General features: G+C 37.0%; 1 protein-coding gene across 1 annotated transcript; it reads right to left on the bottom strand.

Annotated features, from left to right (window-relative positions):
• Positions 1 to 4,412: 4,412 nt before the first annotated feature.
• LOC140231520 (centromere protein M-like) lies at positions 4,413 to 14,502 on the bottom strand. Its single transcript, XM_072311654.1, has 5 exons — positions 14,393 to 14,502; positions 9,896 to 9,975; positions 8,652 to 8,750; positions 7,457 to 7,628; positions 4,413 to 6,393 (listed from the first exon to the last, which is right to left on the bottom strand). Exons 1-5 carry the CDS (start codon positions 14,471 to 14,473, stop codon positions 6,259 to 6,261), a joined length of 567 nt encoding a protein of 188 aa, XP_072167755.1. The 5' UTR covers positions 14,474 to 14,502; the 3' UTR covers positions 4,413 to 6,258.
• Positions 14,503 to 14,584: the final 82 nt, after the last annotated feature.

Here is a 14,584-nt window from a genome sequence, read left to right as displayed (position 1 = left end):
CACAGGCTGAGCAAAGAACAAATAAATTGTGTACCGTCCAAAGCTGATGAAGACATGACAAATATCTTTTTACTGCTTCAATGTTGCATCAAAGTATGCGAAAGAGCATGCTAACACTTGATAAAAATAATTACAGGCCTGTTTCATGGTGTGTAATAAGTTTTGTTATGTCAAGGTTGTGTAATGCTCAGTATTGTCACTCCAGAAACAATCATTTATAAACTGCAGTGTCATTTAAGGCATAGCCAATTTTCTTGAATTAGTTGACAAGTTAATGTACTCTGTAAGTACCAGTATTTGAACAAAGATTCCACATTTTCCATTGTATAATGCTGTACATACTGATAACTGAACCAAAATGTATATGCACCAAGTAGTACTACAACTTTTTTTTTTTCCAAAAGAGAATTGTAATGTTAACAGTGTGTATGTGTCTTGTATTTCATAGATATGGATTAATATGGGTGACAAAACTTTTTTTTTTTTACTGAAATTATGCTGCATTTGTAGCATGCAAATGACTTTGAATTATCTGTGATTGGTACTTGAGAGTGTATAATTCCATAAAGAAAAAAAAAAAATCAGAACCCTGAGCCAAATGTCTAAGCAGCTGTAGATCTACTTTCAATTAATTATATACCCTAATGTATATATATATATATATATATATATATATATATATATATATATATATATATATATATATATATGTATATATATATATGTATATATATATATATGTGTATATATATATATATATGTATATATATATGTATATATATGTATATGTATATATATATATGTATATATATATATATATATATATATATATATATATATATATATGTATGTATATATATATATATATATATATATATATATATATATATATATATATATATATATATATATATATATATATATATATATGTTAATGTTGGGGAATATTTGTCTTTTGTATCCATGACATGATACTCAGATTGTCTGTTGAATTGGGCATACACTGTACAGTTAATGTCATCCACATGTTACTCAGTCATATACTGTGTACCATTGTAGCGTTGTGTATGCTGTCTTGTACAAACTCTGTTTCGTTGTTTTTTCCATGAAGTGGTTGTGCTACACATACCATTTGAAGTATTGACCGATTCGTGACGCGCTATGTGTATTTTTGGCATGGGCAGCGCCATTACGCGGTGTCTCAGCCGACCCCCCCTTCCCACTCCCCACCCCTCTCCCTACATTTAGCACGCGCGCAGAATGAAAAACTGATGCATGGTTGCTTTAGCCAATGGGCGTCTCGTATTGAGTGCGCGAATGCTTGCTTAGTGCGCGAACCTTTGTTATAAGTGCGCGATGGGGGAGAGCAGGGGGGGTCGGCTGAGACACCGCAATTTGAGCTCATGGCTGCGCCCAGTGCCATAAAATGTCTGCTGCCCTCAACGAACCCGAATCGGTCAATAGGTGAACAAATTGTTCACACTATAGTTTGCTGTCATGTAATACAGAAGTATTTTCATAGCATAGCTTTGTCAATTTTGCATCCAATGATTTTTTTTTTTTAAACTTCAGCAGGGTATAATGTTAGCTTGAAGAAAAAAAAGGTGTATTTACATATACTTACCAAGATTCAATCCAGACATTCTTTTTCTACACATAGTGTGTGATTGAATTTGATCCACCTAATGTATTCAATTTTGTAGACCTTGTTCCGTACTACCAAATACATGTAAATCAATATACATCAATACAGTATTGTTATAGAATGCATGAGAGATACGTACTGCATGTTTAGATATATGTGATGTAATCATATCACAGAAAAGTCTTTCCAAAAGATTTATGTGCCTCACATTTTTGAAAATGTGGTGGGTGTAACCAGCAGCTAGTAGAGACCAGTACAGAATGAACTACTCTAACCATGTTTTTTTTTTTCCTTAGTTCTTATTTTTGCTGTGAATGAACGCAAAGATCCAGTGCAGTGAGTCTTTCTACAAACATGTACAATAATAACCAAAAACAGGTTGGGTTTTTTTTCAAGGTATGAAACATGATGTGATGGAGGTACTAGGTAAGCATTGATATATGTGACAGATAGTGTAATAAGTCACCAAGAAGCGAATGTAATTTGGAATGTCTTGTGATGAACCATAGTGGTTTATGCTTTTAGCAGAGTGCAATTTTATCTGGGTGCTTTCAATTTCAGAATGTCAAGTGGAAAAATTGGAAAATGAAGTGAAATGTTGTTCTAAGTGTGCATGAAACCAGACATCTTTCCATTCTGTGTATAAGCAAACAATGATTACACAATGATTTTTGGCTGGAACAGAACAGGGTTTGATTAGGATAAAGCTGTCTAAATGGACCTCTATATGCTGCCTTGCTGATTACAGAGATCTTAAAGTTCACTTGTCCATTTTGCATCCCTGAAAATTAGATTTCTTGATAAGCTGGTATATTGTAGACATATACTGTACAAGTTTGTAGATTATTCGGACCTTACCTCAGAATGGAAAAACTGGAAACTTCTTCATGATGGAGGGGATGACATGGAGTTAGTTTTTCATTTCAGGTTTTAAAAAATTCTGAGGTGTATTACAGTAAGTTTTATGTTGGGAGACATTCAACTCTTTAACCAAGCAAAATTTTGTGGCATTTGCAAAAGGGATATTTGACCTTTAACAGGAGGATCTATGGCTAATGTGGAAGAAATACTATGGTTGTTCTGGCTTTATCTTGTTCAGTCAAGAGCTCAGTAATTTCACTCAGTACAGTATTGTAGCCGAGTAAAATATGAAGACATATTCACTACATAATCAGCCTTTTCTTGGAAGAAAATAAACCAAATGCATTAAATGCCATGGGTAATCTCATACAGTATTAAGATTGGCTGCTCTACTTGAAAATAATAGCCTGTATGGCTGGAAACATGGACTGATCTTCAGTACTTACTAATCTTCTTGAAAGGTACATGTATGTCAATACCACTAAACATTTTGTATTTCTCATAACTAACATTTAAAAAAAAAAAAAAATAAAAAAAAAAATATATATATATATATATAAGGATGACCCTTTGCAGATCAGTAGCTTTCTGATTCAAACCATGTCAAGTGTAGCAAAGTTTTTGTTTTCATTACCCAGATCCGGGAATTCCAACTGCAAGGGAGTCAAGTTATGTCAATGTACACTATAATCAGAAGCTATGTGAAATGGTGGTACTGTATCAAATTACGTGACTACTAGATGTTGATTCCTCTTGAAGTTCACGAACTACACTTATTATTATTATTTGTTAGTGCTGAAGTAAACACTGCAAGCACACTGTTTTGTTTTGTGGTATAGTGTGATGAATGCTGACCTGCGTAGCTATGTACATGTAAGACTGTACACATGTATACACCAGATTTTATACACTTTCATAAACTACTCAGTATGAAACAGAGGTGTAAGATAAGTATGACATTTGCAATGTACTGTATATGATAATTTTAATCAGATTTTATACAAATTTTTTCTTTCTTTCAATCCCAGGAGTAATGGTTGCAACTACAATGTAGTGTGTTTGTGGTTTACTATAATAAATATCCGGTTTTATATAAATCAATGGTCCAAGATAGTTTTTCATTTACCTTTTCTAGTCACATGAGGGATTGTGTAGTCACTCGAGGGATTGTGCAGTTGTATGGTAAGAGAGCTTGAGTATGTTAGAAAGTGTGACCTTTTGCCTTTTGAATTGCAATTTAGCCTCGACTGCCAACCCCTCCTAGAAGGTAAGAGAAGACCTGCAGTTGTGTTAGCAAAATGTAGGTAAAAAGGAGGTGGGGGATCATAGACCCTGTTGAGGAAGCATGGATTCAGTTCACACTACTGTACATGCATACTCTTCATGGTTATTAGATACTGACTGTAAACTTGCCAAATGGTGCACTTGTGTAACCACAGTAATACTTGTACATGTACAAGAATAGTTGTTTTTAATTACATGTACCAAATACTGTACCATTTTCCTACAACATCATGGAGCTGAAATCACCTTTAAACACATTATTGTTCAAACCCACACAGACAATTTACTCACTTGGGAATATTCCTGCCAGGTTGTCCAGTGATGGCACACACACACGCTATATCCAGCAACTATTCACAGGTACTGCATCCATTTACGTACAAGATGGATATTATGAAGAATGTGGTGATAAATAACCTTGCTCAAGGACACAAATGCTGTGCCAGGACTTGAATGACAGTGCACAACCACTGGACCACAACACCACAGTTCACAGACACAAATAAACTTGAATTTTCATTCTACAGATGTAGAATGCACAACCACAATCATCTCAGGAAGTCCCATTATAGCATAATACAGCCAAACCCTCTTATGACGAAAACGCATGCGAGATTTCATTAGAATGATTTTTTTTTTTTTTAAATAATGACAGAGAAAGGGTCATTATTTTCCTTGTCCAAGTTCTCCATTTCAACAACATTTTGTGACAATGAGAAATTCAAGATAACAGGGTTCACCTGTATTTGGGACAGCCAGAGTTTTTTCTTTAGAACAAAATCTTCTTGTATCTGTGTTCTCAACTATAACAGGGTTTGCCTGTAGTTAGTAAAGACATTCTCTGGATGCACTAAAGTGGCATACTGAAATCCACAGCACATGCACATTTTTACATACCATGTCTATCATAGCAATAGCAGGCTATGAGTGAAGAAGGCTAGTACAGTGCACTCCTGTTATAACGAACACGGTTATGACGAAATTCCGGTTACAACGAGATAAAAATTCAGGCCGCAGCATTATCCTCCCTATGTTATTTTATTGTTATAAAGAAATTTTGATATGACGAAAGAAAACTGCCAGTCACGAGGACTTCGTTATAACTAGAGTCCACTGTATGTAAGCCTATATCGTGGGTGCTTTGATGAGTACAGACTCCCATGTAAAGACAGCCATCCACGTCGATGCCAATGAATCACTGCTTACCAGAAGAAAACACCCGGTTTATAAAAAGATGGAACTGATGCTCTAGTTCAAAAAGTTTATTTACAAATCATTCCTTGAATGACATAAAGCATCATCATCATCATCATCATCAATATAAATACTTTCAAACTGTACACTGTACAAATGGTAAGATGCATACAAACTGTTGCATCTAAAGAAAAGACTAAGATCAGTTTGCCATTATGTTTGTTGAACCACATTGTATGTACCAATACACTGCAATGTATGGACTGGTTGAATTCAGGGTCATAGCTGGAAAGTTGAATACTTTGCCTGGGAGACAAACAAAAGTAACTAAGTACTCGTACAGTCTAAGCAAGAAATATTGTGGTGGTGAAACTAACTGAAACCTTTCAATTACAAAAGAGTGTATTTGAACTATTGTGCAGTTGACTTGGATGCCTCTACCCCTCACACAATCGCTATATATGCCAAAAAGAACATTTGACCTTGACCTATGACCCTTTCATCCATGTCATTTTGGTCAATTAATTGTTCACTTTTTTCCACTCTCACCAGGTAATGTTACCAATAAACACTCCTAATTCAACTTTTCAACTTACAACTTTAACAAAGGACAGTGACCTTTGATGTTGAACTTTGGCCTTTCACCAGTATCATGTTCATGCAAATAATTGTTAATTTATCTCCTCTCTGTCTTCAAACTTACATCACCATTGGACAGTATTTTAGCTGATGAAATGACTGGAAATATCTTTGTCCTTTCACTGCTTTTATTTCAAGTTAAAAAAATAAATCCATCTATTTGTATCTTTAAAACAAAATTACATCACCAGTGGATATTCCCAGCAGAAGTTACTGCTGAAAATGCAAATTTTAGACCTTTGACCTTTGATCTTGATGAACCACTTACAAAATTGTCCAGTATATCCCAATTTGCAAAATATTATACTTCTGAACATAAGGTGTATACAGTAATTGACACTCAAACAGTATAGTTGACTTTGCATTGTCGATTTCTAACAAACAATATGCTTCCTTTCTAAAATTCCACTCATGTAATCGCAGAAGCCTCTGACAATCAAGAAACCCCAATTTGTATCAGATCCTTTTCTTTCATCTCCAAAATTCAGCTGAGCACTAGGTCAACAGCAGCATCATTTAATGTAGAGCAGAGAGTACCTGTATACATCTGGACAGGACCAGATGACCCACATTATCACATTTTTGCATCCGACCCACTTCCCTTAATCTGCAAGCAATGTTGGTAATGGGCGTGGTCAGAGGGCCTCAGCAAACTGATAGGAGCGCCTGGTGCACTGGATAAGGAGCGGACTGACCCCCGGTTTGAATCCAGCAGCAACCCAGGTTATCTCCAGTAGTCTCCTTGCCAGGCTTTGCCTCTGGCTTTCTGGCTGCATATTAGTAACATGTCAAAGAGGAACAAGAACAACAAGGATAACATTGATCATCAAGAATACAAAGGAATGCCTGAGAGAACATCCACAGCACTACATGAATCAATGATCATTACAGCTTACATTACTGTGGCATCAAATGAATCAAAGACGAAACCTTTCTGAAATAGCTCTATCAATTCTTTTCTGAATAAAGGAAATAAATGAACATAATATAGATACACTAAAGTGACATACCAGGAAACATAGGGGGCACTAGTGTCACCCACTGTCTATAAAACAAACTACTGAAAGTCCTGTTTACCCCAGTTCACTGATAGACATGTTTCATCTTGACAAACAAACAAACAAACAAACAGCACAAAGCAGAATGCCAACAGTTCATCTCTCGCTCAAAGCAGCTTGAGTTGGTGTGGAGAGGAGAAAGTTATGTATTCAATCAGCATATTTCTTGACTAATGCAAGGGATAATACATGAAAGAACACTTTGTATATTTATATATTGGACATGTATTGGTCATGATGCAGAACAGAGACAAGGTCCATACTTTTCACTTCATTTGATTCCCTACAATCACCCCTTAAAAAGAGAGAGACCTGTAGGTAAAGGTGTTTAAAGAATAATGTTGATAAATTGGCAATAAAACTGCATTGTACAGCACAGCTTTTTTGAAAATTTTAAGAAATAATGTGAACGTATGCATTTTGTTGTTGCTGGTTTGTTTATATGAAGATCTATCACTGATGTTTATCAAATCATTATTACAAACCGCCTGCAATTATAATCTTAAGGAGATGAAATACACATTGGCACAAATTCAAGAAGGTAGTTAAAATCAAATCCTTGGTTTGAATTTAGTATATGGACTAGAATAAGTGCAAAAAATATGAGCATACCTTTCACACGCAAGAATCAGTACATGGTCACATTGGACGTCTGTTGGCCCATGCAATATGTCAAGTGCATTTACACAGAAAATATTAGCATAAGCGAAGGACTAAATTCTAAATTCCTTTGTGAATTCAGGCTAATGAGTAGATATTCAAAAAAGAGACTGACCTCAAGATTACCAGTGAGCATTGGGGAATTGTAGGTATCACAGAGGCCGACAATATCGCCGATGTCGGCACAGTGGGACTGCTCGCTGCTGGCATTGAGGACCACGAAGCAGACTCGCCCGATGAAGTAGCTCATGTCCAGGTGTCCCACAGAGTCAGCAATGACCTTCATGCTGAAATGCACATTTCCAACAGATAAGTGAAACAATTGACTTCCGAGAAATCAATATCTAATCTGCAATGACTCTATATAATATTAAACACAACAATCATTTGGAGTAAAAATCTATAACATCCATTCTATGTCTTTCTTTCTGTTGGAAAAAAAAGGTAGAAGAAGTAAACCAGGTACATTTCATGTCTGCAACACCCATCTCCATTCATCTGTACCATGCTAATTCAATTTCTCAACCACAGTTGATATTTAAAGCATTAAAGATATGAAATAAATCACACACATGCACAAACATATATATACGGTCACAAGACATAGTCTCTTCACAGCTCATATACACATGTATCAGCATTCCTACCAGATAATATAGAGAATGTACTTGATAAGAATAAACATTTGCTGCAAGAAACTTTTTACTGATGTTGATTGATTGATTGGCAAATCGTAAGGTAGAATTCATGAAGGTAAAGACATACCATGTATACAGGCAACTTCAGTTCGAACAAAGTCCTCTCGACTAGCAGTTTTCTTTTGTTATATCTATTTTGTTGTTGTTGTTTTTTTACATATAAGAGTGGACAAAGATATGTAGATGATAATTCTGAGCCCTGAATTTTACTTCATTGTATATGAAATTTTGCTACAACTGTGTTCGTTATAACGGGAGTGCACTGTACATATTATGTACAATTTTTTTTTTTTTTTTTCATCTTAAAGGGGAAGGCTAGTAACTGATCAAGTAATGTGCAGTTTAATGCCCCGTCACTGTACAGGCATGCTAACCTGGAAACATTAAATTGCACATTACTTGAATATGAGACCATTCTGAAGCAAGTAATTTTCACACAACAATAGATATATAATGTACTCTTAAATGAATCCCACAAAGATTGGAACAATCATCTCCCAGTATTCCCACTGATTCCCACTGATCAGTTACTAGCCATCCCCTTTAAGCTAAAATCTGAAAGTTTAAGCATAATCTGTGGAATTCATAGTTTGCTTGTAGTGGCTTTCTCACCTCATTTTCACACTGGCATCAAGCAAGAAGACCACAAGGTCAATCTTTGGTCTCTGGTCATCATTCTCAGGTGGGAGGGGCAGGCTTGTAGCTGTACGTCTAAAAGTAATAAACAAAAGTGTCAACATTTGCCCTTTTTTCCTCTCCCTTTGTAACTCAGCAAATCTTACATTGTTAAATGCTAGATTGATATGGATACTTTTTGATGAAAACTTGGAGCAAGTTTGGTGATAAATTCTGACCAGAATGGAAATATCTCTGCAATTTTGCTTACATTTATTGCAATCTAATTGATCTATCATTGCTTGCTCTTCATATTATTTGATATCCATTTCATATACCCTGTATCAAAATAAAACACTAGTGACTTGTTTATCATTACTGGTTCTTAGTTGTATAAGAACCTACAGTTGCTAACAACAACATTCAAGTACTAACAAGTCATCAAACAGATTCAATCTTGTGTACATACGTTTTCTACTGATGCATCACAGCAACATGTGAATAGAAATACACAAAAGCATTTTACATTTTCCTGAATTGTAAGTGACAGCAGATGCCCTGATATTGCAAGGAAATCATGTAACAACCAGTGACTGCAATCCACTTTCCATAGAAACATACTTTGCCCCCCCCCCAAAAAAAATGCACATTATATACCTTTTCATCTCAACAATTAACTGCTTCTTTGTAGCAACACTCAACACATTATTTGTGACCCACTACAACAAAAGGATGCTAAAGTCGCTGACGGGTGAGCACAGAAAATCGAGTTTAAGTCAGATCACCAAAATGTGTCAAAACGTTCAGATTTCTGTTTTTGACATAATTTTGCAGTCTAATGTATCTTCTATCATCTGCCGAAATTTCGAAGCCAAATGATCAAAGGAAAGGCCTGAAAATAGCATTTTTCTGGGCCATGCGTGGCTCGCCCGTCAGCGATTTTAGGATCCTTTTGTTGTAGCGGGTCACATTTACACCTGTTCAATCAAATCCGTACGAATCTAATGAAAGTGAATAAGAGTGACCATGTATTCTACCCCCTTTTATTATGATGCCCTGATACTGCTTGGTAAAGAGCTCAACGGAAGTCAACTTTTCCCTAGTGCGAGACTCCTTCATAAAAACCACTTCCATGTAGCAACACAAGATGCTGTGAGCATTGTGAAAGCCATCATACACATGACTGGTTTTTCAAAGCATGGATGTGCATGGCATGATGACTAAAAAAAAAAGATACTCACACTTGAAGTGAAACATCTGTACTGAGATCCACTAGGGTCCTAGCCAGAGTTTTTGTGTCAATTGCCTGACAGCCGACAAGCTGTAAAGAAAATGATTGATAAATGTTCATTTGACAGCAGAACTGCTCACTGACATGAATACTAACCTAAAGCCAAAACATAGTTCTGGTAAGCCTGCAAAATTGTCAAATTTCGCCCCAAAATGTACACGTATGCCTAAGAAATGTGTGGAATAACGCTGTAAGTAATGGCAAGATATTCGTTGGGTAATGACGAAAATGTGAAATATTAACCAAAAATGTTCGCATCTCAGAACTTCCCTGATCGGGGTCAGGCTAACTTGGACTTGTTTTGACGGCGGGGCCGAGTTGTCCCTCTAGATTATACAGTGTTGTACTATGGGAGCGCTTCTCGTTCTGGCTGGTCGCAGTTATTGGCCGAGTTGAAACAACGCACGCATCAAAGTATCTCTTTGGCGCACATGCAAAATTAATGTGCCCCTATCAAGTGCCTATGTATAGAATATGGCAATCACAAACTGTGTATAAATTGTCAGAAATAGGGCCGAGTTGTCCCCGAGACCGAATTAACCTGGATCCTTCTGGAATAAAAGTCGGTATACCGACTTTTACTTTTGACCTTAAAATACTCCGAAACAACTCATCATCCCGGCAAATCACGTCAGCCAGGTAAGTTTTTTTGTAGACTCTTTTGATATATTACAAGCAAATATGAAATTGTGCCGGACGGGTTCTCAAACCCTTACCAAAACTATGTTTTCACTTTAACGTTAAAGCGGGGATAAGGCCTATGAGTACAGAATGAAACAGGAAAATATGATCCAGAGCTAGGGTCTATCAATCGTATTAACTAGAAAAGCACTCTAAGAATGCAGACCTCTGCCAAGCAGGTTTTTTCCACTACTGATCTTGGTCTTCCATAGAGATCAGTGATTTCCACTTATACGTACGTGCTGAAAGTAGCTCACTTTCCCAATATAGAAGCCTTTTGTTACGTCATCAATTTTCAACTGCGTGCTGCCTCACCCTAGCAGAATCTAGAGCACCATGCAAACCTCAAATATGCGCAGCTTGAACTCCCAAGTTCATTGACCCTACTTGCCAAAATATCAAAAATCCTTCATAAAATCCATAAAAATTCCAGGATCACTACATCAAAATTTAATAATCTGTTACTTGTGTCTCCAAATCTGTTCACTACTTTTTGAGTTATTTTGCAAACAGACAAACAAACAAACAAACAAACAAACAAACACTCATGAAAACGTAACCTCCTCCCTTGGCGGAGGAAATTGATAATTATTTTGATTGAGTAGGCCCCATACCACAAATCACAATGGGCTGGGCAGGATCTCTGCCCTTGTATATTAACTTGTAAGCACATCTCAAAAGAGATTCATCAAACTGATTTTTAAAGCCTATAAGATGATAACATCGGAAAGAACATGTTCTCATTGTTCTTGGAGTAATAGTACCTACCACACTCAAGTTGAAATGAAAAAAAAAAAAAAAAAAAAAAAAAAAAAAAAGAAAACCAAGCTAGGTTTGACTTCCTGTGCCAAAATTCGACAGCACGCAAAAAGAGAAAAGCATCTATTCTAATAAAAAGAAAAATCCGTCTCTCCGGAGGAGTCTTGTATCATTTTTTTTTTTTTTTTTTTACTTTATCGGCCTTCCCCTGGAGACAAATGCAGTCTCCATGGCATGGAACATATCACAACATATCTGAACATATCAGAATGACACAAATTACAAGTAACATGGACGACCAGATACACTTTACAAATTACAGACCAATCTTCCACTTAAGTTCTAGTCAACTGTTCTACATGTAGCCGGTGCAGCTACAGTGGTCAAATTTTGAATGACGTTATGCCATGGTCGAACTATGTGGCTTGCTTTAGATTTATTTTTCTATCAATTCTAACAATGTAAAATAGATCTCTTGTTGAGCTCGAGCAATCATTAATGTGATTAAAATCATTAGATAAAGTGACTCTGCTCTGATCGAGTTGAGAGCTGAGCACCTGTTAGGCTAGCCCGACCAGACGCTGTTAATACGCTACACGAATACAGCGTCTGACCAGCGAGCGGGCACCTTCAAAGTGGGGAACCACAACACAACTACAAAACTTATGAAAATTTATACGTTCTTTATAAACAATGTACACGTTACCAAACGTTACTCACCTTAAGTGCATGCTTGTATTACAGAAGGTTCGTAAGTCCATTGAGAGCCCTCGTTATAAGTCCATGGAACCAAAAAAATGATACTTTCTGGCGGATTCCCTATAACACCGTCGGGGTTTATCGTTGCAGAATTCAAAATGGCGCCTTGATCTCTGCGGAAATCTTTTGCGTGCATGCGATGCGCTGCTTGAGTGTTGGTGTAGCAGCACGGTCGACAGCGCAACCTTTTGAAAGGGCATTCAGATCATGTGACCTCCCGGATATTGGAAATGGCCTGGCGTGAAAGACGATGGGTCGATGTACCGTTCGTGAACCGTTCACACATGCTGCATATAGCCATCATTTTAGGTAAGTTATTAAATCTAAATTTCAATATTCATAGCATAGATATGAAGTCTCATTATCATTTTGTTCGTCAGATGAGTTTGAAGTGACAAAAAAATAATCTAAAGTATCAAAATTCAATCCGATCGCATGCGATCGTTAGACCCTCTTCGTGTTTGGAGCTTCGCTGGTGCAGCCCTGTCCAGTCAGACCGCAACGCTGCTGTTAATGAGCTCAAATCAAAAATTTATCGTACGCGCAGGTTTTTGCGCATGTCCTTCTCAGCACGCGAGATTTTGCGAGACAAAGACAAAGTGCATGGTCTACGAGATTCACTTATTGGCGACATGAAGATCTACTATCCGTGACCAATTGACATGGTTTGTGAATATTTGAAATAAATCACACCTTTTAATGCTTACATTATACAAAATGAGCTTATGATATCATTATTCATATCTCTGCATTATATCGATATTTTCCAAACGACCCTTAGACAAATTAGAACAAGGCTTTCTATTTATTGCCAACCCGACCCGTTCATAGGTTGAATCACCACATGAATGATAGTCAACGTTTTAGATATACCTGTTATAACAGCACACTAAGAACTGAATTGGTCCCTCGCTTAGAAAACAATAAAAATTGAAAGTCTCGTCGAGTAAAAATCATAGTGTGGCAATTTGAGATACATGCGCTCCCAGGGTATCATTAGATAAATTACTCAGCGATGTATACAGTGGATTAATAAGGAATAATTATTCTAATACCAAAAAGAGAGCCCCAAAGAACTCATGTGTGCTAACACAGTGCTAGATCTTGTATTATTGATTTGTATGCTACTTATTAATGCACTCTACTCTTATCTAGTTGTGCCGGCAAAAAAAAAGTTCAAGCCAAAGTTGAGCTGTCGATCAGAGTGGAGTGTTGTTCTTGTTGTTTACGTGGAGATCTTACACCAGCTGCAGTTGCCTGAACCTGAGCGCGTATACACACATTGTGCGCGCGCACACACACACCATAGGGTCCTACACTGTCATCTACACACAGTGTATTACTGTTATGTAGAGTACACGTTTACTGCACCGCGAGGTGCGTTCAACTCTCCGCTCAGAGGGAATTAACCAATCAGAAACGCGTATTCGCGGCAAACTGAAATCTCGTCAAAAATTAACTGTACAACGCAATGATTTATTCGCCAACCTGACCCGTTCATAGGATCAGTCCACATAAAGTCATTATGTTTTCATAGAATGACATTTCCTCTTTCATTTTATACCTCTTCCATTTTGGTCCACCTTAATTTCGTCGGTCTAGTGTGCCCCTTAAGAAGAATGGAAAATATGCAAATTTTGTGTTTTATAATTTCCTTGTTCAGTATATTTTATATGTCATAACCTTTCAAGTGGTCAAATTTCATCAAAGTGCAACTCTTCAGCTTTTTATCGATATATAAATCATGAAGATTGATAATGTCGTTTAGATTTACAGACACTCTAAAAATGTGGTCTCCCAGCTCATTACGTATTCATGTCCGCGAGGTCCATGCATACGCGTACGATAAATGCGAAGGCTTTTCAGGACGTTGCGGTCTGACTGTGTCGTGCTACGTATGTACAGCGGCGACTGGGCTGTGTATAGTTAGGCCTACCCTCCACTTCAGTTCTTACGCCCCAGCCCAGAATTTAGGTAACTCCGCCTCTTATCAACACTTGCTACAATCAACTGTCATTAAAAATAGAGCTAGGGTCTAGAACATCTAGACCTAGAACCCTAGTTACTAGAGCTAGAGTAAAATGTAAGCATTAAAATATCTAGGCATCACGAATATAAAGGTATGGGACTGTGTTAATTTCCCACTGCACTGGTCGATACGCTATGAGACTCTGTCTGTTTATACTCGTGAATTTGCATACATAGTTGACATATAAAGTGGTAAAGTACGTAAGTTGGTGAGACATACCAATATAACGGCTGTGTTCAATTCTGGTAATTTGCTGAAAGGATGCAGCACATTCTTTCGGGGATGACTTTGCTCATCCATGACCAGTCACGAACATCTCAAATTTGGCGCATCCTTGTAATAGTTTTGAAGATGTAACGCCCTCTTTCGCTATTCGTTTTCTAGTCACGAATGTTTTCGGTGAGGGTGGTT

Source organism: Diadema setosum, chromosome 8, assembly GCF_964275005.1.
Source record: "Diadema setosum chromosome 8, eeDiaSeto1, whole genome shotgun sequence".
NCBI classification, from domain to species: Eukaryota; Metazoa; Echinodermata; class Echinoidea; order Diadematoida; family Diadematidae; genus Diadema; species Diadema setosum.
Note: the sequence above shows the minus strand (reverse complement) of the source record. Positions and strands in the feature narration are given on the sequence as shown.

Bases quoted from the DNA above. Each gene is read 5' to 3' on its own strand.
- LOC140231520 (XM_072311654.1), bottom strand. From the start codon at position 14,473: ATGGATGAGCAAAGTCATCCCCGAAAGAATGTGCTGCATCCTTTCAGC. The intron at 8,751-9,895 runs GTGAGTATCTTT...TATTACTTTTAG, and splicing joins ACAGATGTTTCACTTCAAGT to ACGTACAGCTACAAGCCTGC. The intron at 6,394-7,456 runs GTCAGTCTCTTT...ACTAATATGCAG, and splicing joins TGCTCACTGGTAATCTTGAG to CCAGAAAGCCAGAGGCAAAG.